At 50.2% G+C, this 25,045-nt stretch overlaps 1 protein-coding gene across 3 annotated transcripts; it reads right to left on the bottom strand.

Moving 5' to 3' along the window:
- Window positions 1–860: 860 nt before the first annotated feature.
- On the bottom strand, window positions 861–25,029 carry EMC1 (ER membrane protein complex subunit 1). Of its 3 annotated transcripts, none has more exons than XM_036115542.2 (23): window positions 24,820–25,029; window positions 21,731–21,855; window positions 20,987–21,052; window positions 20,646–20,739; window positions 19,357–19,485; window positions 18,187–18,313; window positions 17,483–17,632; window positions 17,000–17,167; window positions 16,428–16,499; window positions 15,996–16,058; window positions 15,274–15,396; window positions 14,414–14,510; window positions 14,006–14,125; window positions 12,178–12,377; window positions 11,886–12,035; window positions 10,511–10,672; window positions 10,069–10,188; window positions 7,916–8,053; window positions 4,863–5,036; window positions 4,074–4,284; window positions 3,636–3,720; window positions 2,396–2,525; window positions 861–2,239 (listed from the first exon to the last, which is right to left on the bottom strand). In XM_036115542.2, exons 1-23 carry the CDS (start codon window positions 24,915–24,917, stop codon window positions 2,060–2,062), a joined length of 2,982 nt encoding a protein of 993 aa, XP_035971435.2. In that variant the 5' UTR covers window positions 24,918–25,029; the 3' UTR covers window positions 861–2,059. The 3 variants fall into 3 exon arrangements, with proteins under 3 accessions (XP_035971435.2, XP_035971433.2, XP_035971434.2); XM_036115540.2 differs by having other exon boundaries at window positions 14,006–14,128; window positions 24,820–25,027; XM_036115541.2 differs by having other exon boundaries at window positions 14,006–14,128; window positions 15,996–16,055; window positions 24,820–25,027.
- Between the last annotated feature and the right edge of the window lie 16 nt (window positions 25,030–25,045).

Genomic DNA, 25,045 nt, shown 5'->3' with positions numbered 1-25,045 from the left:
GAGCGAAGCTAGTCAACCAAGCGTGGCTTTAAGATGAGGAGAGGTAGAAGAATGACAAGGAGGACACAGGACCATGGCTGCCATTAGCATTGGCTCTTTCATGCACCTACTTTGAGAGAACTTTCAGTAAAATGGTAATGATTAAAGCCAAAATACAGGGTCTTTTACAAAAAGGCAGGTAACTTCCCTCCACTTAGCTTGTCCTTTCGGATTCTGGCACATACGTAGGTAAATAAAAACTAGCATCTAGCAGATTGGGGGGTTGTGCAGCTTACATGTACTTCTATAGGACAGTCGAGACTCTAGCCGGCCTTCCTCAAAACTAGGGCAGAACCTTTTTTAACTTGTACATGTTCCCTTCTCCCACGACACTTTAAACAAACCATGCTTTGAGTCAGGATCGATGCCTGTTTTTTCTGGAGATACTCAGATGCTCACTGACTCATTAAGATCAACTTCACAATTTTATTACTCAAATAAAATGACTCTCATTTTTCTTCCTTCCACTAGCATCATCTACCAGCAGCATAAAAGATTTCAAAGTTTTGTTTTTAAATAACTCAACTCTTGGGGCGCCTGGGTGGCTCAGTCGGTTAAGCGTCTGACTTCAGCTCACATCATGATCTCAGGGTCCTGGGATCGAACCCCGTGTCAGGCTCCCTGCTCAACAGGGTTTCTGCTTGTCCCTCTCCCTCTGCCCCTCCCCGCCTTAAATAAAATCTTAAAAATAATAATAATAACATAACTCTTGTATGATTAAATTGGCATGTTCCCCTACTAAAATAAACCGTGTGTCTGCACAGCTTTCGGCCCCCCCTAATGCAGAAGTCACCTCCAAGTCCCACACCACAAAAAAGGACTGCCATTCATCATCTGCTTTATTCAGACACCTGATCGAAACGCTCTCCCCACAATGCTAGAGATGGTCTCCTCTGCACATTTCATCCTTCACAGGAAAGAAAAACACCATCATTCCCCAGATCTGGGCACAAAGGAAACTTTTAGGACTTTTTCCATTTGTCACAGAGACAACAACCCAGCCACTCGGCAATGCTTCATCCACAACACGTCAGTTTCCTACCCCCATCCAGCCCTCCCCTCTTTTAAAGTTGCGAAGGTTACAGCATTAACATTTAAAATCTCAGTTTAGTAGAAATGTGGTGATGCACTCATAAATTTACATCTAAAAGTAAAAAATAAATAATGAGTTCTTAAACAAGACGGCTGGCTCTAACTAGGCCAGAAAAGGACTAGACCAGCCTGAGGGTGAACTGAGAGGTTAGGAGGTACCGTGAAACGGGTAGTCTCTCCTCCCTTAAAATCTCTTGCAGGTTTAGTCAATTCAGTAGTATTAAGGTGGCCTCGGCTCGGACACACCTTAGGTGCAAAGCGTGGGCAATGACTGACAAACCAGAAAACTATGATGCACCTGACTTGTGATAAACTGCAGCAAGAACTGGGTGGCCCCACCTGATGAATGAGAACCTCCAAACTAGAGGCTTAAAGTAAATTTTCATGCCATGAGAGGCTGGATCTGTCTTTAAGCCTCAACTAAGCATGTTATCTTCTTTCTCCCAGACGTGAAAGAGCAAAAGCACCTATGAGGTGGAGTTATCAATAAGAGTTCCCTCCTGACTTTGAAGCACGAGGCAGGGAAACAGTCAGAAAGATTTCTAGATAAGCTGGGAAACACAAAAGGCAAACCTAAATCAACTGAAGCAGGCCTCACAAAAGAGAAAAATCTGCCGGGGGACTTAGTAAAGAAACAACAACATTCATGGATGGGCAAAGGAAGCAAACAGGGCGATGGCCTTCAGACTTTGAGGGCAAGTCCATCGACATGCTTTGAGATTCCCGGCAGAGAGTCCAGCCTCCCTCCGTAACCGACGCTGCGGCAGACCTGTCCCGAGAGGAGTCTCCACGAGAGTCCAGCTTCTTCCGACTCAGCTGAGCACCTGACACCCGTCCTCGCCTGACCCGTCACACCGCAGCTGGAGCTCCCCGTCTTGACCCTCACTGCCCCGAGCTCACTGCTCTCCGGCAGTGGGGTCCTGCGTCCTTACCGCCAGGCCCGATTCAGGAGCTTCACCTGTGCCAGCCTCTTGGTGATCATGGTGGCAAACACCAGGCCAAAGAGGACACTGCTGATCAGCACGTAGTCATAGTCATCCTTCAGGACGTCAAACTGCTTGGATGGGTAGACTCGAGTTTGGTAAATGTCCAAACCATAGGCCACAACCTGGAAGGCAGAGGCAACGAGAAGTGCGTAAGAGAGGTAGCCAGTGGTCCACCGCGACCTCACACTGTGGTCAGAAAGGAAACGGAATCCTCAGCTGCTTCCCGAGCGCGAACCCAAGAGCAGCTGCTGCACATGCTGGCTGGGGGCTCTACTCACCAAACAAGTGGACTCCAGGCCTGAGGGAGCTGTGTAGATACCTCGCATTCGAGAAACCGTCTGGTTGTAGTTAATGAATCGCTCTGCGTGTATCTGCACATCTGGGGAATACGGGATCAGGTTCTCCTCCCTGCAAAACACCAGCCAGGACCGGCATTCCAAACTGCGGCAAGGGGATCTCTTGGCTGCCCTTTCTGAGTCCCGGGAGTTTTCCAGGCCACATATCTAGCCTCAAATCTTCTTTCAAGGTCTACTTGTATCAGGTAGTTAAAAATTTAGCAGCTGAATGTTAGCAAGGGCTACAAGAAAGAAACCTGTGTAGAGGGTAGATCTGGATTCCTACCCTGTTCTAAATCTAATGATAGCCAGTATTTCACACTAGAGGAGGAAGTCAGGGCCATTCTAAAACCCGCACGTGGAACCAATAGGCCAATTCCTGCTCTTGGCTCAGAGTACCTCGGTCCACGCTCCTCGGAAAACCCTGGGCTCACCCCACGTGCTCCCCAGCTTCAGCCGCCCTGCTCTCCAAACCACACTCCCCCTTTCCTCCTGTGCAAACACAGATCTGCTCTCTCCCCACACTACTCAGTTCCCCACACCCCTAAGTGAACAGAATTCGGGACAGAGGTGAGAAAATATGCAAATGACGGCTGGCAATACAAAACTGAATGCTGTGACAAGCTACTGGCTTCCCCCCATGACCCAGCCCCATTAGCGCCCTCATTTCCTCACGTCTCCCCACCCCCACCAGCTGCTGCAGCCAGTGTGCCCTCCTCCCTGCCTCTGGCTCGCCAGCCACGGTCTCAGGGCACGGGCACGGCTCTCCCCTGCCTGGGAAGTCCTCCCCCAGACAGCCACAGGCTGGCTTCTGACCACCTCCAAGTCTTCACTCCACAGTCACCTTCCCAGAGGGGCATTCCCAGGCCACCCTCTCAAGTTACACCCCCTCATACCCTCCCACCCCTCCAGAGCCCCGGGCCCTTCTTAGTTTTTTCTCCGTAGCATTTACAAATACCTATCGTGGTATCATTTCTCTTGCTTATCTTATGTGGCATCCATCTCATTCCCCCAACAGCATGTTAAGCTCCACGAAGGGAGAGGTTTTCATCAGACTTGTTCCCAACCCTGGCCCCAGCCCGCAGCACAGCAAGACAGCACACAGCAGGCTGAGGACCAAACTTCATCAACAGGTCACATTCCTTAGGGTCAGAGCCTTCAGTACCACCTGCAAGTGTCTCACCTGCTTTGTTCTGTTGGGATCTCGGGACGGCGGGGATCCAACAAGGCCTTAGGAAGGGAAAGAATTGCTCCGGAAGGCAGCCCAACTGCAGAGAAACAAGCCGGGTCATGGGATCGAGCCCATGTGCGGCTCCGCTCAGCGGGGAGGCTGCTTAAGATTCTCTGTCCCTCTCCCTTTGCCCCTCTCCCCACCGCCCCCCATCTTGCGCACATGCACTCTCTCCCAAACAAACAAAAAGGGAAGAAATGAGAGTCGTGTCCATCTCTTACAGGCAGCAAAGCTGGACTAAAGATCTTTTCCTGCTGAAATTAAGCCCACCTCGCTAGCCTCCCCTAGTGGTCAAAACAGGATTGTGCCGGCAATGCACCTGCAGCTGTGTCCTTCAGTGTGGCACCCTACGGAGCCTGTCACCCTGAAGACCCTCCCCTGGTCACTCACTAAGCAGGTGCCGGCTGGTGATGCCCCGCTCGGTGATGGTGGCTTCCATGGCGCTGATGGAGGAGGGGAAGATGTAGGACTGCTGGAGGACCTGGGGCAGCTGGGGGCGGTCCAGGGAGCTGAAGGCGGTGGCGTTGTACTGCTCGGTGCCCTCGTAGAGCTCCAGCGCGGTAAACTCGTTGCGCCGGGCCTTGGAGTTCCAGTACTGGTACTGCAGAAAGGGGCGGCCGCTGCGGACTTAGCTGCCACCTCGGCTGGAAAGGGGCATGCCGCGGGGAGGCACCTTTCTTTCCGTGCATGAGCTACACGTCCAGGAAGGAAAGAAACCACCCAGCACCCCAGTTTTCTTCCTTGCTACCAAGTTTACTAACTTTCAGGGTAGTTTTATCTAGCTTTACCCAAAGTTCACCCTAAGACAAAGGAGTTCTCAAGATACTTAGAAGTCAGAATAACAATAGCAAAGGTCTAAGTGCTTATCATGGGTTGTTCCAACCCAGACCAGAGGCCACTCTCCTAGCCCTCCCTCACGAGTGATGCAACACAGAGAGCTCAATAACCACTTCAAGGTCGCACAGTTGGGAAAGGGAGGGGCTGCCGTGAGCCCGAGGTGGTCTAATTCCTGAGCCGAGCCCCCTAACCAGCACCTCAACTGCCATCCAGGGGTTTGGATCCTACAGAAACACAAAGAGGCCACTAGTTTCTGGAACAAGAGGCAAGGAAGGGATTTGAGACACGGGTCTTGGCTGGGTCGTGAACCTGGGACTGACACCGCACATCTGCCACTCTTACCACCACCCAGTTCTCTGAGTGTACAATGTGGACGGGGCCCTTGGCTTTCCTCTGCACGGAGGAGTGGATGATGCGCCCGGTGACGCCATCGACGAGGAAGATGCCAATGAAGGTGCGCTCATGGTGGACGTCTGTGCTCTCCGTCACCACGGCCAGCAGGTTGGGGTTCAGGCTCTGGGAGAAGGAGAGAAGAGCGCCTTCAGCACCACGACGGCCAATCACGAGCTCCGCTGTGCTGTGAGCCCTGGGCGGAGAGGCAGACCTGGAGCCCGCTGGCCCGGCGGAGGAATCGGGCTTCCTGGCTAGAAGAGCTTGTCCTCGGAGCTCGTCATCACCGCCCTCGGTTAGAGTCCCCCGGGTGCCGCGTGCCACGCCCGGTGCTCTGCCCACGTCACCTCATGGACTCCCACAAACAACCTCGCAACGGAGCTTTGGTCATCCACAGGCGGTAGGTGAGGAAAGGCTGCAGGTCGTAAAGCAACTTGCTCACGCCGCAGACGCAGCAAATGGTTAACTCAAGATACAATCCAACCTGCCCACTCACTGAGCTAAGCCACTGCTCTGGCAATGCTGGTTCTCTGCCCTGGTGCCCCCCGCCCCACCCCTAAACCAACAGACGAGTCTCAGTCCTCGTCTCACCTGACCTGCTAGTACAAGGTGACACAGGTGATTGCCCCTCCTCAAAACACTTTCTCAGGGCTCCTGGGTGGCTCACTGGGATAAGCGTCTGCCTTCGGCTCAGGTCATGATCCCGGGGTCCTGGGATTGGGCCCCGCATCGGGCTCCCTGCTCAGCGGGGAGCCTGCATCTCCCTCTCCCTCTGCCTGCCGTTCCCCCTGCTTGTGCTCGCTCTCTAATAAATAAATAAAATCTTTAAAAAAAAAAAAAAACCACTTTCTCCACCTGGCATTCAGGACACATGGCCCCCGGTTTTCCTCCACCCCACTGGCCCCTCCTCCTCAGTCTATTCTGCAGGCTCCTCATCTCCGCAGTCTCCTGGACATTGTCTACACTCGCTCTTGTGGTCACACCAACCAGGGGTGCTGGCAATGGCCAAGGTTACATACCCACGCTATACCGTCCCTGAACTCCAGACTCTAACAGGCTGCCATCTCAGTATCTCTTCTTAAATGTCCCACCTCAAACCTGATATATCCCAAAGGGAAACCTGCCCTGCCTCTGCCTAAAGCCTGCTCCCCGTAGGCCTCCCCATGCTCCCAACTTCCCACCGGCACTCTAGCTCACTCAACATCAAGGCAAGAGTGGTGGCCGTGATACGTCCCACCACCCTCCGACCTCAGCAACCTGGACTCTCCCCGCTCACCCCACTCTAGTCATACTGTCCCCCTTGCTGTTTCTGGAACACTCCAGGTCCACTCCAGCCTTCCTGTCCAGAAAGCTCTTCCCCTGATTTCACGCACTATCCTTTCACCTTCCTGAGGTGGCACTATCTCACTGAGACCCTTCTTAACCTCCCTATTTTAAATTGCACCCCTTCCAATCCTGGCTTCCCCTCCCCTCTTCTCGGTGTTGTTCTTCTATAGAACTAGTCACCCTTTGATATGCTGTACGTTTATCTATTTATTTTCTTTTTGGCATCTCCTGAATACAGTGACAGCCTCAATTTTGTCTATTTTGTTCACTGATGTATCCCAGAGTCTAAAAGAGTGCCTGACATCCCACTAGTAACCTCCCCCCCACCAAAAAAAGTACAGCTTCCCCTCTGTGGTATTCCTTTTAAACCTGCAACCACAGTCTAACCATGAGAAAAACAGCAGACAAACCAAAATTGTCTACAAAATACGTCTAGTACTCTTCAAATCTATCAAGGTCATGAAAGACTAAACAGGACAGAGGAGACTTAGAGAAACGTAGCACATCCGTGAAGTGTGGGGCCCGGGGCTGGGCCTGAGGCAGAAAGGGACCTTAGTGGGAAAACTGGTGAAACCCTGAGAAAGTCTGGAGTTTAGTTAACAGTCTTGTACTGATGCTGGTTTCTTAGTTCAGACAGATGTACCACAGCCCCACCACGGGAAACCAGGTAATGCATACATGCAAATTCAATGCACCGTCTTTGCAGCTTTCCTGTAAATCTAAAATTACGCCAAAACAAAAAAAAGCTTATTGAATAAAAAAAAACTAAACTAAAAAATGTGTGATGAATATGAATCCAAAAAAGCCTACTCTATGTTTTTCAACATAGAAAAACACAAGTACTCTTAGTAAATTTTAACTCATAAAGGTAAAATTACATAAAGAACATACTTTTTCTAGTACAATCAAATGTACTTTAGAATTTGTATTATTTTGGCCATTGTGAATAAGTCAAACTGACTGCAGCATGGAAGGCATCCATCACTAAAGATTTCAAATCAAGAGCACCAATAATGTTAACTACGCAGATGGCACTGTTCTAACCAAGTTACCTGTTATCATTAATCTTCAAAGCAATCCTGCGACAAATGACCCATGATGAGCTGCCAGTGTGGGGCAGAGCCAGGTCTGTACCCAGACAGTCCAGCCGGCCGGCAGCCCGCGGCACTGCCCCACGCCCTTGAAGCAGCCTCCCCGTCAGCTGCCTTGGCCGTGCTACCCTGCTCTATCACATCTCCTCCAACTCAGCCCACACTCTGCAGAGGGTGTCACGGATGACCACGCACCACTACAAGACTGCCTTCTCTCCCAACATCTTGCAGCCCACTAGCCACCTCTCTGTCTCCCTCCTTCACCACTAACGAGCGTTGGATCACAGAGATAGAGTTTCTAATGGATCAACGAAGGCTTAACCCCAGAAAGTTCTATCAGCACTATCACTAACAGTAAGAGCTAACATCTACTGGGTGGCAGCCTTAGGCCAGGTACTATGCTACGCGTGAGCGTCATATGATCATCACAACAACCCTACGAGGAGGGCACGTTATACTCATTTGACAGACAATAAATTAAGGCTCAAAGGAATGAAATGTCTCACTCAAGATCAAGTAGCTACCAAATCCTAGAGCCCGAATCCAAACCCTTGCCCTTCTGCTTGGCACCTGACTGCAGAACCATACCTTATAGAGCACGCTGCGGTCCCCCATCACGCGGCCCTGGGAGTGAACGTGCTCACTGCTGCGCTTTCCCTTCACCTTGACGATGCGTTGCACTTCTGTGGGAATAGTCAGCTCCCAACTCAGCTCAGTGGTTAGATCCTAGGGCCAGGGCAAGAGAGCCAGCACTTATAATCTGGAGGGCACACTTAGACCTGTGACAGCTGTAGCTGGATACATCCCACACTCCTTTATTTGGGGCCTTCGTGCCCAAAGAAACAGAAATCAGAGCTCCTAGGAAAATAGCAATAAGGATCTAGTTTGTGCAGACGTTTTAGAACTCTCAGTTTGATTAGGCAAGATACTAGAGCTAGTAAGAAAAGAGAGGAATGTTCCGTGGTATCTCATTGTTTATCTGAGTAGGAAATATCCAAGGAAAGTTTACCACTTACTACTAATAGCTACGATTCCTGTATCTGAGGCCAGCAGTAAATTACTAAGCTGGCAGGGACCTTGAGACATTATAGGAAATGTTCTTTATAGTCAAAGAAAACCAATTCACAAAGTTTCATGGTTAAATACATTATTCTTTAAAAAATTTATTTGTTTGAGAGAGAGAGAGCATGCGAGCACACATGAGCTGCAGGGGCAGAGAGGGAGAAAGAATCTCAAGCAGACTCCACACACTGAACATGGAGCCCAATGCAGAGCTCAATCTCATGACCCTGAGATCATGACCTGAGCCAAAACCAAGAGTAGGACATTTAACGGACAGAGCCACCCAGGCGCCCCATGGTTAAATACGTTATTATCCATCCATACTGTGTATATGTGGAGCTTTGTGTCCTTTGTCTTCCCTTGGCCACTGTTTCTTCCCATGTCCTCAGGACTCCACTGATCATGACACCCAGGAGCTTGCTCCCCTCTATCCACAAAGAGCCATCTCTTCTTTCAACTTGAAGGGACAATTTTTTTTCACCCACAAGGGTAAAGAACGTGTTTTCTGGGGAGACTATCTCCCATGCTGTTCCTGGAAAGGTCAGCTGTTACAAAATATCAAGAAAGGACACTGCATTTTTAAGACAACAACAGCTAAAACTTAGATGGCATTTGCCATTTGCCAGGCATTGCTTCATGTGATTTACACATGTTAACTCCCTGACTCTTCACGACAACCTTACGGTGTAGGTCCTCTATCATCTTATTTTATAGGCAAGAAAACAAAGGGCCAAAAAAAAAAAAAAAGAAAGAAAAGAAAACAGAGGGCCAGAGAAGTCATGGGCCCAAGGTCACGAAGTTAATAAGTGATAGAGCTTGGCTTCACACTCAGGTAGCTGGGTCCAAGCTCTTAAGCTCTATGCTGCATTGTCTCTCAAAAGGCCCTGAGGGACAGGACGCAGGGCCTCTGGTGAGTACACGCCACAGAGCCCTCCCGTCTGCAGGAAGGCCAGCCCCCTGTGAACCTCAGAGCTGGCCCTCAGGGCCAGCGTCTATCACTGTTTGCTAATGCTAGACTCAAGTACATCAGCATTAGAGCAAATCAATCCCATTTCTAAAAATAAGATTCAAAGCACTCATTCTATCAAGAATGGGTCAATAACATCATCTTCATACAGAAAGTACAACTCATTACTTAATCCCCATTCCCACCTCCCACCCTCTCAAGAATGGACAACAACGTCCCTTCTCTCTGCTATAGAAAAGGAACAGGGAATAAAAACTCCACGGGGGCAGTGCCTGGGTGGCTCAGTTGGTTAAGCAGCGGGCTCTTGATTTCAGCTCAGGTCATGATCTCAGGGTCCTGGGACTGAGCCCCATGTCGCGCTCCAAGCTTAGCAAGGAGTCTGCTTAAGGATTCTCTCCTCCTCCCTCTCCCTCTGCCCCTCCCATCGCTCACGTGCTCTCTTTCCCTCAATCTGAAATAAATAAATCTTAAAAAAAAAAAAATCCATGGGGCAGAAATGTCATCTATTGGGCACTACTCTCTTCACAGTACCTAGAACCTTGCCTGCCATGTAGCTGCTGCTCAATATGAAAAGAACTACGAATCAGACATCAGGACTATAGTGATCTACATTTACAACAGAATGAATAGTATAATCCACTTCTTAGCCAAGTAGTCAGGAAACATTTATACCCCTCCCATGGAAGGTCCTGCCAAGAGGTGCCTTCCCTACCTTTCGAAGTCGATATCCACATAGCCGTCCCTGTTCCGCATCCACCAAATAGAAAAAGATGGAAGGGGCGAGCTCATGTAGCTGTCGCAAGACATTCCGAGTGGCTGGGAACGCCGTGACCTTGAAAACCCCAGAAAGCCCGAGGAAAGTGTTAAAAGAAAAGGGTGCTCTGTGCACAGTTGCTCAAGATTTATTACAGTTCGCCATCAAAAAACCTTAAGAATAAAAGTCAATCTTAAAAGAATTAAAGTCCACTGAACCCAAATAGGGCTTAAATCTACTTTTGCTAAGAGCCTGAGTTTCCACAGCTGTAGGAAGATGCCCTTCAAGCCCACACACGTGCTGACTGCAGAGCTCCAGCTCTGGCCATGAACTGCTGCTGGACCACCCTCCCCACACCCGACCCCCCCAGGCGCTCTCCAGCCACTCTCAAGTCTCATACCTTATACTCATCATCGATCAACAGCAGCACCTTGGCATAGTCTTGATCCATGATGGGGAGAAGCAAAGACTGCAAGATGGGCCGCTTCAGCAGTGGGGGAACCACCTGACTCCACTTGCCAAAGATGGGATTGAAGACATACAGAGAACTCATTCCCGTCTCCTGACACGGACAAGCAAACTGTCAGACTCCAGCAGCAGGGAAAGGACGCAAGTGCTAAGGGTAAATCTGGAGAGCTGGGACTTCAGCTCAACTGTGACAGATTCCCGGGACCCCTCTGTGTGGATTCCCTATTTGCGCAAAATAGTTTTGCCTGAAGGTGAACCGAGGCTAATGTGTCAGAAGGGAAACGGTCAAATTGCCCCTGTGGCTCCAAAGCTACCCAAGTACTGGACACGCTGAGGAACAAACAAAACGGTCAAGTACCGGGGCGCCTGGGTGGCTCAGTTGTTCAGCATCTGCCTTCGGCTCAGGTCAAGATCCCAGGGTCCTGGGATTGAGCCCCGCTTTGGGCTCCCTGCTCAGCGGGAAGCCTGCTTCTCCCTCTCCCACTCCCCCTGCTTGTGTTCCGTCTCTCGCTCTTGCTGTCTCTCTTTCAAATAAATAAATAAAATATTATTTAAAAAAAAAAAAAATGGTCAAGTACCGATTCACTAACCCCGGGCAGCCATTCCAGCGGTGCCTACCAAGCCTAGAAAGTGCCCTTTCTTTTTTTTAAAGATTTTATTTTTATTATTTGAGAGACAGCAAAAGAGCACAAGCAGGGGGAGGGGCAGAGAGAGAGGGAGAAGCAGACTCTCTGCTGAGCAGGGAGCCTGATGTGGGGCTTGATCCCAGGGCCCTGAGACCATGACCTCAGCTAAAGGCAGACGCTTAACTGACTGAGCCACCCAGCGCCCCCCACCCTTTCTTCAAAAAAGATTTTATTTTTATTACTTGAGAGGGAGCGAGCGAGAGAGCACAAGCAGGGGGAGGGACAGAAGGAGAGAGAGAGAAAGTGCCCCTTTCTAATGGCGCTAGAGTGAATCCACAAAAATCCAGCTAATTCTGGGAGGCAGAAATAAATAGCTTTGTGTCCTGCTCTCCCTCGTCTAAAGAGAAAGTAGCCGCTCAGCTGCTAACAGTGGCCTGTGTTTGGGAAGGAGGAGGGCTGGCTTGTTCCAGGTCTGGTGACATCACACCCCCTCCAGAGTCAACCCCCCTCGGTCCTGGATGCTTCCTCCACTCAGACAAACAGCTGGAACAAACAGAGCTCTAACCCCTGAACACCTGTCCCTAGCCCTCCCAGAATTCCAAAGGCCCAGGAGAAATTCAACTTACAAAACACTAAAAAGCCACACCCACTCTGGCTCAAATCCGAGGAGTACAGCCTCACCTTGTCCTTTACCAGGAGGGTGCACTGTGGGGGATGGGGGAAATGGGCAGTAGTCCTCTGGACCATCAGTTTAAAGGAGGAGTCTGGCTTGACATTCGGGAGATACTGTTTCCACAGGATGGTGCCAGAGCTGCTCTCAATGCCAAAAAGCTGCAAGATAAACAAATAACTGGCTCACTACTAGAAAGACAAACCGAAGAACTGATTCTATCCTTGGAAATTAGAACCAGCGCTATCCCCCACCAAATACTTTTTACTTCCCACTCACGGAACCTCAGAAGGTTCCTCTCACCTTGCCCGAGGCTGTCACCATCACCATCATCTTCTGGAGGTTAAATTCATCTCTGGCTAGGGTGTCAATGTTGATCTCATTCTTAATCTGACTTCGGGGCTTTCGAGCGTCGTAAAACATCTTCCAGAGGTGGGAAGTCCACGCCTGCAGTAGGATAAGCTGGGACGAGAGGCGTTTCAGGAACATCCCCAGCAAGCCGTCTGGTGTCAAGGAAAAGGTAACACAACTGAGGCTCACCCCTCATCAGACTAGGTGTTTCCAGCAAGGGGCTTCTTCTAATGAGGGGTCTCTCCCACTCCTGTAGAGCACTCAAGTCATCCACACACCAGGCTGCAAGCCCAAAGGGCAGTCCTTTATCTGAAGCTACCACTCTCACACTCGGGTACAGCCATGCAGGAACTTCCAAAACCTATTTTCCTGGCTCACAATACCCCCACCTCCTGGCATCTTGGAAGAGACCAGGAGGTCAGGGATCAGCCATGCAGGACGCGGCCATGCTGAGCATGTCTCCACCACAGCCCACATCCAGGATGGCCAGAGGAAGGCATCAGAGTGCCACAACAAAACCAGATGAGGGGAGGGTGTGGGGGTGCAGGATGCAGAGGTAAGTGTGCTGCAGACAGGCATTTCCCTTACCCACTGCTCTACTCCCACCCTGTCCGCTATTAAACCTACACCCAACAGACCTATGTGCCACCAACCCCCATGGCTATCATTCACCCCTGACCCTGTCAATGAGGACGCCACCCTCAAGTCTCCCCCACAGGGTCAACGTGGCCACCAGAACAAGGCGGCATGAGTAAAGAGCATGATGTCTGGAGTCTGGCAGCCTGGATTAAAATCCCAGCTCTACTACTTATTAGCTGGGTGACCCGGAAATGTACATAACCTCTGGCCTCTGGTTCCCCGTGTATAAAATCGCATGTAGTCCGAAGACCACATGACCTACACACAGGACTTCACACCATGCGGGGTCCACGGTGAGTGCTTACTAAAAAGTAGTGCCTTTGTGTATCCTACTCCCCAGCAACCTCAGCGCAAGGAAGAGAAGTGAGGGGCAAACAGGACAAATCACAGGCACAGCGGTCCATGCACACACAGTATGTACCTCACTGATGCAGGCCAGGAAAAACAAAGAATTTACCAAAAGCTAGCCACGTGGGCAAGCAACGAACAACAGGGCAGCAGGAAGCAGATTTTACCTTGAATTGCTGGATCCGGGCAGCAGAAATAAACAGTAAAGTCAAATTAATCCTCGGCTCAAGAAAACCCGCAATGCCTACCGGGGTGCCTGGCCCAGAAGAGGCCCTCAGTACATATGGCGCGGAGCAAGGTGAAGGGACGGGAGGAAGAGGCGGGAGGCAGGACTGACCAGCGTGGAGGGAACCGAGTCCATCCTCAGGCTTGGGACTGGCAGGCGCCAGAGGGCACCGCCGGTTACCACAACCCCATCAACCCCGTCACACCTCTCCAGAAAGACGTGGCTGGTGCCTGGGGGACAAGGTGTGACACATCTGCCTGGCAGATCTGAGGTACTGAGGCAGTGGTAGCTATGATTCTACTAAGTTAAGACTCTTTTTCCTCAGGATCTTTCCACAGAGGGGTTCCTAAGTGGCTCCTTTCAGAGAAAAGAATGGTTACCCAAACCACGTGGCCACGAAGGCACTGGAAACTGCTCACAGAGCTAGTTGCACGCACATGGGCAAAAAGACTGTGCCCGGGAAGCCGGGGATGCCGTGAGCCAGCATCCCTTGCGGCCTAACTACCAGACCCATTCCCAGAGCAGCGCCCCCAGCCACGGTGCCGTCCCGGCGTCCTCTGTGCATACCTGCCTTCTTGCCGAATTCTCCTTCCAGCTCGGCCTGCGCACCCGTCAGGGGCAGATCCACCATCTCCAGGCACACCACCTCCGCCAACGACTCCTCCCGGCCCCACAGCACCACCTTCCCTGCTACAGAAACCCTGGTTATGAAAGCCATGCCTGCCTCCCCCATCGCCTGAAGGCTCTTCTCTGTGGCTCAGGGATTCCAGAAGCTCTTGTCTCAGGCAGAGAAGCAGACCCCACCCTAGAATGCTAAGGGATTATTCAAAAGCAGATGGCATATGGCTCTAAAAAATATTCAGGCCTACACTCCACTGGAATCTCTCCCAGAAGCCAATCCATGGCCCCAAAAATATAGTCTGACTAGAAATCTGGGCCAGCCTAAAAAAAATGGGCTGAGTGAGGTCTGCTCACCCAGCTGCTGCAGGAAAAGTAGCAGGTGATCCTCTGTCTGCACCAAGGCCCGGTAGCCCACCGAGTCGTCCTTCTTCAAGAACACCTGGACGAAGAGCTGTAAGCAGAGTCCCAACCACTGCAGTCAGCTGGAATCCGAATGCCTCTGAACACCGGACCCCCAAATTCAAGGCATCAGGAGTTGTTAAAGGCCCATGACACGGGGTGCTTCGCTGTCTAAGCAACACAGCTTACTATCTAGACCCCAAGAAGGTAACGTGAATGCGTCAGAGCCAGCGCAGTGGTGCGAGGCTGCAGCTCAGACCTCTCCAAGGGGGAACCTCAGTGCTTCCCAGGCACCGCGTCATCCCTTGTGCTCCAGTCACACCCCACAGAGCGAGCCGGCGGCCAAGGTGAGAGCTTCCGTTTTGGAGACGAAGAAGCCACAGCCCAGAGAGGCTGAAGAACACCCTAAATGTGCACAGTGGCCACGTAGGCGCCGACCGAAAGTGCAGGCTGGGGCACTGGTGACGTCTTATGAGCCCTGTGACTCTGGACAGGGTCCTGGATCTCACAAGGTCCAGTTTCATTTGTAAAACAAGGGCAATAATAAGCACTTCACAAGGCTGGTGAGAGAGCTAAATTGATTAGGGCGTAAACAAAGAGCTCAGCACAGTGCCTGGCACGCTCACCACTTAGAATAAATGATACCTGCTTCAACTACTATTCACGGGGCCTTATAACAAGTCAGCTACTCAGGAAGAACTAGAGCCCATGTCCAGAGAGCCCTAACCCAGGACCCAAGGCCTGGCCGTGAGGAAAGGGAGGCCCATGCTGAGAAGCCCCCGGGACGGAGCCTGAAGACAAAGGCTCCGACTCACCCGCTCTGGCCGAGTGCCATTCTGTTCCAGACTGAAGGTGATGGTGGTATCCAGCAGCCGCCGACCTGTCTCCACTAAGTAGAGATTAATGGTGTAGGTCTGGTTGAAGCAAGTCAGTGAGTCCTACGGGTACGGACAGCAGGGCTCAATAAAGATATCCCCCAAAGCCAAGCCCCACAAAGGAAGTCCAAGAATTGGGGTTAACTACCCTAGAGAAGGACCAGGCCAAGAGAAGAAATATACACGAAGGAAAATAAAAGGAAAAAAGAAAGCTAAATCCCAAGGCAGAAACAAGGTATGTAAGTAAACAGGATAACAAGCACGATACTTGTTTCAGAAGGAAGTCAGTACAGCGCAGCAGACTTCCCCAAGAGAAGGAGGACCCCAGCAAGGAAATCACAAAGCTCTTCAGAAGAGCTCAGGAGACAGAAGACAGAGCAGGTGCGCACCGCCCGGGGGCCCATGCTCCGCTCCAGCCCAACCGCACAGATCACCGCTCAGCAACACGAGCCAGGGGCGCAGAAGACACAACAGAGCCGGAGAAAAAAGTGGTTAAGAACAGGTTCTACGGATTCTACTTCAGACATCCCAACTACAAAGGATCCAGACAAGCATGATTTACGGCGAGCGGCAAACCCCATCTGAGGCTGATAACTCCGGGAGACCCACTCCCAGCCTCCCTGGGGCCCAGGTCCTGTACATTGCCCAATGCCACACCGTACCTGAGCACTGGGCTTCTCCGCAAAGCTCCCCAGTGACCCATCTTCAGAACCGCTAGGCTTCTGCTAGGGAAAAGAGAAAGACAGAAGAGAACATTTAACCCACAGGGTCACCCCCAAGTCACCGAAATGAAGCCCTCCCTTCTGTGTCATCTTAGCACCTGGGAGAAGACAAACGTCACCCCTCACTCCTGCTCGCAGAGCCTATGTAGCTCCTAACAGCCTCAGATGAAAGTGGGGTTGTACTATGAGGGTCCCACTCCTGGGGACAAGGGGGCCGCTGATGCTGAAAGCGCTATAGAGCAAGTGAGAACTTACTTCTCAACAGCTGCCTGCCCCCTGGGTTCAAACTGCCCCGACTTTTAGTTCTCAGGGCTCCTGGGAGACATAAGGAAGGAGAACCCCCAAGCGCTAGCTGTTACTCTCGATACTCACCATTTCACTGCGACAAGTCACGACTGCAGCCACTGTCTTCTCCCCAGTGGTGGCAAAGCTCACGAGGGCAGCCTAGGAATAAAGCGAAGTGTCAGTTCCTAAATGGGGCCTACACCAGCCAGCGGCCTCACAGAGGAGCATCTCTACAGGGAGGTCCCTCGGCCTTGGAGCTGAACGTGCTCCTGACTTGGAAGCACAGCAGCCAGGGCACCTGAGAACAGAGGGAGGCCCCAGGGGCATCTATAGCTGAAAACAGGCCTTTCCCCTACCTCCAACACAGGCACACGCTGGCCCTCAATCTCATACTGTTCTTAGTATCCATAGGGAAGCTTGAATTAACATCCCCACTCTCCTGTGGACTCAGAGAAGGCGCCACTTTTACTCTAAAGATCCTTTGTGACTCTCAGAAGAAAAGGTATTCCGTTTCTGCTCAAAAGCGAACCCTTCTCAAACCACACACAGAGAGATGTCTGGATCCAGAGCAAACACCTACAGATTCAGAGGCAGGGCTTTCCAGTAGCACATCTTGGCTAGACCCTCCCGAATCCTAGCACCACGCTGCCTGCGGTTACCTGTGGGAAGGTTTTGAGCAGACTCAGGACTCCGTGATGGTACTGCAGCAGGGCATAGTGGCTCGGGGACAACTGCAGGAAGAACTGGGCCCGAGAAGGATCCACTGGGTTGGGCTGTGTGGGCAGGACCCGGGGCTGGAATCCACCTGCAAATTCTAAGTCAAGAGACTGAAGGGCAAGAAGAAAGAGGATTAGCGCTACATTCGGGCAAGTCACTGATCCACTAATCCATCCCAGGCCTCCTTCCTCGGTCCCACTTTGCCAGTGAAAGTAACTAGGCCTTGGCATGTGGCTCCAGAAGCCCCCATCCCGGCTCCCTAAAGAGAAGAGTGACCCATTTCCCCTACACCAGTTCAGCCAGAAGCCTAACCTTCTCCCAACAACTGCCAAGGCTCAGGAAGGAAGCAGTGTCACTGGGAGAAAGACTTTTCTAAGCAACAAAGGCAAGGCCTTGGGCCAGGGAGCAGCAACACTACCTCTCACCTGCAGTGGGATCTGTCTCAACTCCCACTCTGTCTCCAGGGCCAAGGTCTGGAGGGACCGTGAGCTCGGGTCAGGGCACACCAGGACAGCCTCATCCACCACACCACAGGCTCCAGTGAGACTCTGAAGCCAGGGGGTTGACACCCTGACCTACAGGAAAGACATCGTAGCGGGAGGTTTGTGAGAATGTTTACATCTTCCTCCCTGCTCATCAGCAAGGTCCCCACCAATCTCACAGGGGCTAAGCTCGAAGGTTCTTCATGGCTGGTTCCAAAGGACTTCCTCCCATCCCTCCCAACTTCTTGAGAGCTCCAAAACTGAGGAAAATCAGGGTTTCCTTTCTGGTCACTGGAAAAATATACCAGGTCATTTTTAAGACCCAATACTTCAGACAACCGCTTCTCTCCCGTGTTTGACATACGTGGTTTCCTATCACTATTTCAGAGTATTACCTCCTAAGAAACTCGCAGGCAATGAAAAAAACCTACATAATTTTCCAGCCACCGCAGGAGAGCACCATGCATGAATGTGAGGGCTTTAAACAAATGCTCCATGACGAGAAAGCAGCTTCCAAGTGATCAGAATCAGGGACCATGGATGGCTTTCGCATCTGCCAAGTTCCCTGGTTCCCTGAGGCAAAGAAGGGCTCCATCTATTCCCCTCCACAATCTGCAAGGCTCCTCAAGCCAGACGCCTAGCCGTACCTGCTGAACAATCTCTCCATCTTCCACATTAAACTTGACGATGTTCACGTGGCTGAAGGGAACAACTCCGAGGACCCACACCACCCCAGACCCGTAGGAATACATCATCTGGTAATGGATGCTGTCACTAAGAGAGGGAAAAAAAGCAAGGAGCAACAGCTTCAGCCACAGGCCCACCCTCAGGGGTCCTCTAGTCACAACCTAGCAGTCCCCAAGTAGGATTTGTTTGGCTCCCAGTTTTGTTTTGTTTTTTTAATAGTCATCAACATTTAGAACTGAGACTTTACATGTAAAAATCAGATTTCTAGCTCTCCTTAAAAAGTAGGAGAGGCGGGGCGCCTGGGTGGCTCAGTCGTTAAGCGTCCGCCTTCGACTCAGGTCATGATCCCAGGGTCCTGGGATCGAGCCCCGCATCGGGCTCTCTGCTCCACGGGAAGCCTGCTTCTCCCTCTCCCACTCCCCCTGCTTGTGTTCCCTCTCTCGCTGTGTCTCTCTCTGTCAAATATATAAATAAAATCTTTAAAAAAAAAAAAAAAGTAGGAGAGACACCGCTAGGCATACCTATAGGGCGCCAACTGGCTAAGTACGGCTGCCCCCTGGAGGTAAGCCAGGCACACTGCAGCTGCCAGCAATCCCCGCTGGGCCTGCTTTGCTCAGGGGTGCCATGCACTTGGCCACATTCGAATTTGAGTTTTTACACCCTGAAAATGGCCACAGGTCTGAGCAAATCTTTTCCTTTCCTCCCTCTGTCCTGATCCTTCCCAGCTTCAATGCCTTCCACAAATAGGACCTCTGGAAACCATCTCAAACCTCCCTCAGTCCCTACCCTGGGCTCTTCTTGAGTTGTTCTGATTCATAACAGAATGAAAGGCTCAGTCGGACTTGAACTGGAAGTCAGAAAGCCCAGAGTGCTATGACCGTAAGCAAGGAACCATTCCCCTTGCTGGACTGTCTCTAGTGCCCAGTTTGAGAATTTTCTCCTCGCTGCAAAGGAAATGCCAGAAGGAGCACAGCCTTTGAGTGCTGGCCTACATCTAGTGAGCCCAACACACGATGCCAACATAAGGAGAGCCTGAGTCAGAACAAACACTTCAACCCTCAGGGAGAAACAGGAGCTTGTAGAGAGCAGGACAAGGCAGCCATCACTCGGTGGGAAGGTGGTGGCCTTACCTTTCGGGGAGATGTTCCACCCACTTGAGGTGCCCACTGGAGAGATGATGCAGGGCAAGAGTGGTCTTCTTCAGGACTGCAATGTACCTCACTGATTCCTGCAGGCCTACCAGCCCAAGTGCCTGGAAACTGAGCACAGGTGCAGGGGTAAGCACTGCCCAGCACCTCCAGGGTCTCAGACCAGAGCAATCTGGAACACCACCACTGTAGCTTGCTAGGTAAGAAAACAGGCCTTGGGGTCAAACGCATCAGGATCCTCATACCGGCTCCGCTTCTGGTGAGCTGACCTGGGAGGCTGTGCTTTCTACCACTCTGCTCTACTGCCTCCCTGAAGCCCCGTGAAGCCCCTCCTTCCCCTAGGACTTCCCAGCGTGCAGGCTGTCCCTCCACCACGGCATCCTTCACCCCGTGCTGTCATTACAGCCTACGTGCCTGCCTCCCCCAGCTGACCATGTGTTTCTTGATAACAGAAACCTTCTCACGGTCACATGTGGGTTCCCACTGCCTGGGGGCGCGCCAAGTGTTATAAATTACTATCAGAAGAGGTGTACCCCATTGCAAACGACCCTATAATTGAAACAACCCCAGCGAAGACGTAGCGGCAGCCCAAGCTGTTCTCTCAACATAAAATTAAAACACTGAAAGGTTTATATTACACTCCTATACCTAGGACATTCAGAGTTCTCACGTCACGGTACGATTAGGAGCAGCATTCAAGGGCAAGAATAAATATTGCACCTAGCACAGAGCTCTGCACCTAACAGGTGCTCAATAAACACGGGCAGAGTAACCACGTGTTCCATGGCCTTGGCATCAAAACGTGGGGTGTTTGATGTTCTTTGGCTCTTCAGTGGCCCGTGCAAAAAAAATGTCAAAAGATCCTGAATTGCTGGGAGTCTGCTTCTCCCTCTGACCCTCCTCCCTCTCATGCTCTCTGTCTCTCATTCTCTCTCTCAAATAAATAAATAAAATCTTTAAAAAAAAAAAAAGGGAGGGGGGCGCCTGGGTGGCTCAGTTGGTTAAGCTACTGCCTTCGGCTCAGGTCATGATCCTGGAGTCCTGGGATCGAGTCCCACGTCGGGCTCCCTGCTCAGCGGGGAGTCTGCTTCTCCCTCTGACCCTCCTCCCTCTCATGCTCTCTGTCTCTCATTCTCTGTCTCAAATAAATAAATAAAATCTTAAAACAAAACAAAACAAAACTTAAGATCCTGAATTGCTGTCCACGCAGACCTGTGTTCTAGCAAAGCCTCGAGCCAAGCCTAGATGAAATACAGCTTCTTGCCCTCTACCTGCCACTGTCCAAGGTAATCTCCCAGTTCAGGCCCCCAATGTTAGTCTCCCAGGAACGCATGATCCGTCCTCCATTGGACACAGTGATTGCATCTGGAAGAGAAAAGACCATGGTGAAGTCACCTCCCCAACTGGTGCTCTGTGGCCTCCTCTGATGGTCTGGGAGCAATGGCCGCACATCTGAGGTATGGATGCGAATAGAAGTTATTTGCAATACCTGTCCTTTTCTTTTGGGAACACCCCTTCTGCTTTCCCTAGCAGACCCGGTACAAAGGAAGGAACCGAGGAATGGGGAGATGGAGCCAACACCACAATAGAGACCAAGCAGGACTCCGCTTACCTTGTCCGTAGAGCAGCATGGCATCCACAGCCCCTTCTGCCGTGCCCTTGTCAACATGGCGCCACACTGAGAGACACGAGAGTCAGACATTACTATAAACTGGAGAGAGGCATCCAAGAAGACAGGTAGGAGAGAACCGAAGAGGTCTTTGCACTGCGGTATCTAATTTTATTTCGAGGAAGAGAAGGATTACACCTAACTGGCAATGATCCCTTCATACTCACTGGGTAATGAGGGGAGGAATGTTTGAGAGGAGCCACTCCTGTCCCAATCTGAAGTCTCCTCACTTCCCATACCCTCTACCACCCCAAACTTATAAATGAATGACAAAACTAACAGAATCTCTATGATTCACAAGAAAAATAGTGATCGTAAATTATATTTCCATAATTTCGTGCCTAAAAACATCCATAAAAGCAGCATAAGTAATTTAAGGGGGGCATCCAAATCTTTACTGCAGAGTAGAAAACAGAAATAGAAAAATATTTTGAAATAATATCTTAAGAACTCTTTGGACTCAGGCTGGGGGGCTAAACTAAAAAGGCCAGTTATAGGAAAATAGTTGATATTCAAAAACAACACAACTGAAAAACAAGTATCAGAATCCAGTAAGAGATGCATCTTTCGGCAACATGTCCCTTACTTGGGAAGCAGCCAGGAAGACTACACAAGCCATGGGCCATCCTGGATTCACTACGGTCAGCCATTCCATCCCAAGCTAACCGGCCTATGCAGGTCACTCACATATCTCCCCAGTTCGAGAATTTAATGCTGCAATCACATTCTTCTCTGTGGCCACAACCAACTTCTTGGATCCAGGGGAAAATTCCAAGGAGGCAAACTTGAGCTTCCCAACATACTGCTGTCTCCTAAGGAAGAGGACAGAGAAATGTGAGGGGCCAAAATCATCCCTGCACAAAATGCTGTGGGAAAAGACCTATCTTAGGACATGTGAGGAATGTCCGTCAATGAGATCTGACCAAAAGCAAGATTTCTATGCAACGGAGTCAGAAACCAAGGGAATAAGAAGAGAGAATACACCCTAAGAGATAAGCAGCACAAGTCTTACTTCTTTTTTTTTTTTTAAGATTTTATTTATTTATTTATTTGAGAGAGAAAGAGAAAGACAGAGAGAGCGAGCAGGGGGAGGGGGAGAGGGAGAGGGAGAGGGACAAGCAGACTCCATGCTGAGTGCAGAGCCCAATGCAGGGCTCAATCCCAGGACCCTGGTATCATGACCTGAGCCGAAGGCAGATGCTTAACCAGCGGAGCCATGTAGGCACCCTTTTTTTAAGATTTTATTTATTTATTTGAGAGAGAGAGAGAAAGACAGAAAGAGCGAGCAGGGGGAGAGGGAGAAGGACAAGCAGACTCCGTGCTGAGTGCAGAGCCCAATGCAGGGCTCAATCCCAGGACCCTGGTATCATGACCTGAGCCGAAGGCAGATGCTTAACCAGCGGAGCCACCCAGGTGCCCCCACAAGCCTTACTTCTAAATGCAAGCACATATTATCTCAAGTGCCACCGAAAAGAACACCTGGCCTAAATCCTACTGGAACAAACATTAGTCCTCTCTGTATTCATTAATAGTGGGACTATTACATGAGGGAAGAGACACAAAGCCTGTCATCCACAAGCATACAATCCAACTTGCCCTTCTATTTTCACTGACCCCTGAAGAAAAAAAATCATGCAAATTTTCCAACGAAACTGGGTTGGGTTTCTGTTTCTACAGAGACAGATTGGGTCAGGCTTCTGTTTTCTACAGCCTTTTCGAGCCCACTCCATGTTCAGGATCCACTTGATTCATTACTCATACTTTCCTTGGAACATATCCCATCACTTTCAACACGCTTCTCTAAGCATAAAGGGAATATAATTAGCTTTGAATGGCGCACTACCAAGTACACAGGAGGTGCTTGCACACCGCTGTTAAGGAAAAAGTACTCTCATCTCTGGCAAACTAAACACACGTGGCATCTATATGAAATTTCTCTTGTGATATTGTTTGGTCTGATTAAAAAAAAGGAAAGAAACTAAGCAGAGAGTAGAGACACAGGCTTAGAGGATGTTTGACAATTTCTATCTGTATTTTCACATACTTAATTCTCGCTACATCCATTTAACACTCTATGAAATGCATAGGACAAGTGTTATTACTTTATTTTAAAAGGAAAAATTATTACTCTCATTTTACAGATAAGTAAACTAAGGTCTGTTGGGGTCAAGTAATTACAGTCAGAAATAAAACACAAGACTAAGACCTTCTGACTCTAATTCCCATGCTCTGTTTTAAAATATTGTTATATTTTATCTGGACTGTAAAAGTAATGCCTGCTCGGGGCGCTTAGGTGCCTCAATTAAGTGTCCCACTCTTGATTTCGGCTCAGGTCATGATCTCAGGGTCGTGAGATCAAGCCCTGTATCACTGAGCATGGAGCCTGCTTAGGACTCTCTCTCTCTCTTCCTCTCCCTTTGCCCCTTTCCCGCTCATGCTCTTTCTCTAAAAAAAAAAAAGAAGAAGAATTAAAGTAATGTCTGCTCATTGTAGAAAATGTGAAAAATACATAAAAGTATTTTTAAAGATTTAAAATGCCTAAATGCCACCACCATAAACTTTTTAATGTTTCAGGATATTTCCTCCTGTTTACTTTTCTATTTGTGAATTATATATATCTAGTATTCCACTAAGTTGGAATCATACAACATTAACATATAGACTATATATGTGTAATACGCACGTTACATTGTGAGCATTTGCCCACATCATTAAAAATACGACTTACGTTGCATTTATCCCACTGTCATACATATACAACTGCCCCACCAGACTGAGCTCCTTCTTATCTCTCTATCCACAGCACCTAGAACAATTGTTGGCATATTACAGGCAAGCAACAAATACGGGAATCAATGTATCTGATACAGAAAAGACTTCACAGAGGAGGAGGTATCTGAGCTAGGCTCTGAAGAATAAACTGTTCTCTGAATAGAAATAACAATGGGTAACGCTAACTGTACTCAATGAGCCAGGCATTGTGCTAACTTAAAAGAATGATCTCATTCATCCTTACAACTACTGTAGGTAATAATGAACTATGAATAAGCCCATTTTACAGATAAAGAAACCTTGGCACAGAGCAGATAAGTCACTTTCTCAAGTCACACAACCCTTAAGTGCCAAAATTTAGTCTCCAACAAAAGTACACCTTAATTGCTGGGCCTTAAGGAAGGGGGCGGGAGGGAGGGAAAACTGAGTAAGTGAATGAGTAAATGGCATCTCTATGAATGGCACCTCCAGCTGATGTGAGACTTGCTGGCCCTGTTCTGAGCCCAGGACCAGGTTGGGCTGAAAGAGAGGAGAAAGGGCACTCGGTTTAGGATTCGTAGTGAGACCCAAGCCCCTGTTCACATACCCAAGAGATGCCAATTCGAGGAAGAATGAGAGTTCACTGAGGGGCTGTCGACCCCCGACACCCAGTAGATCAGAAACCTGACAGTCACAGAAACGGCCTGACGGGGAGGAAGGAACGGTGACCTCTGACCAGAACCCCAAGCATGCTTGAATGTCAGGGCCCGTTTCGCGAACCTGCAACCTGTCACACAGAGACTGGCTTAGAAGCGCCCCTGACGCTCCGTTTAATGCTCTGTTGTGGCCATCTCAAACCTCTTTAACTTTTGAACGGGGGTGTCCCACATTTTCATTTTGCACTGGGCCCCACAAGTTCTGCAGCCAGTCCTGCTGCCTGTAACCCCGTCCTCCTTGTAGCAGGCACAAGGCTGGTACTGACAAAATAGCCATACATTTCCCGAACAGGCCCCACACGCACGTACCAATCAAACTTGCCCACTTGGTCTTCGTAGACCGCGGCCGCAAGGACAAGCAGGGCAGCCCAGAGCCAGAGCCGTAGAGCCGCAGCCAGCGCCGCCATGATAGGAGCCTGGGTCGGCCCGCCGCCGGCCCGTCAGGCACCCGACCGCAGGCTCCGCCCCCGCAGACCATAGAGTTGGGACCTCCCGCGAAGCCCTCGCCGAGGCACTCCGGGCTCGGAGGCCCCCG

The sequence above is a fragment of the Halichoerus grypus genome, chromosome 5 (assembly GCF_964656455.1).
Source record: "Halichoerus grypus chromosome 5, mHalGry1.hap1.1, whole genome shotgun sequence".
Lineage (NCBI taxonomy): Eukaryota > Metazoa > Chordata > Mammalia > Carnivora > Phocidae > Halichoerus > Halichoerus grypus.
This window is presented reverse-complemented; position numbering and strand designations above follow the sequence as displayed.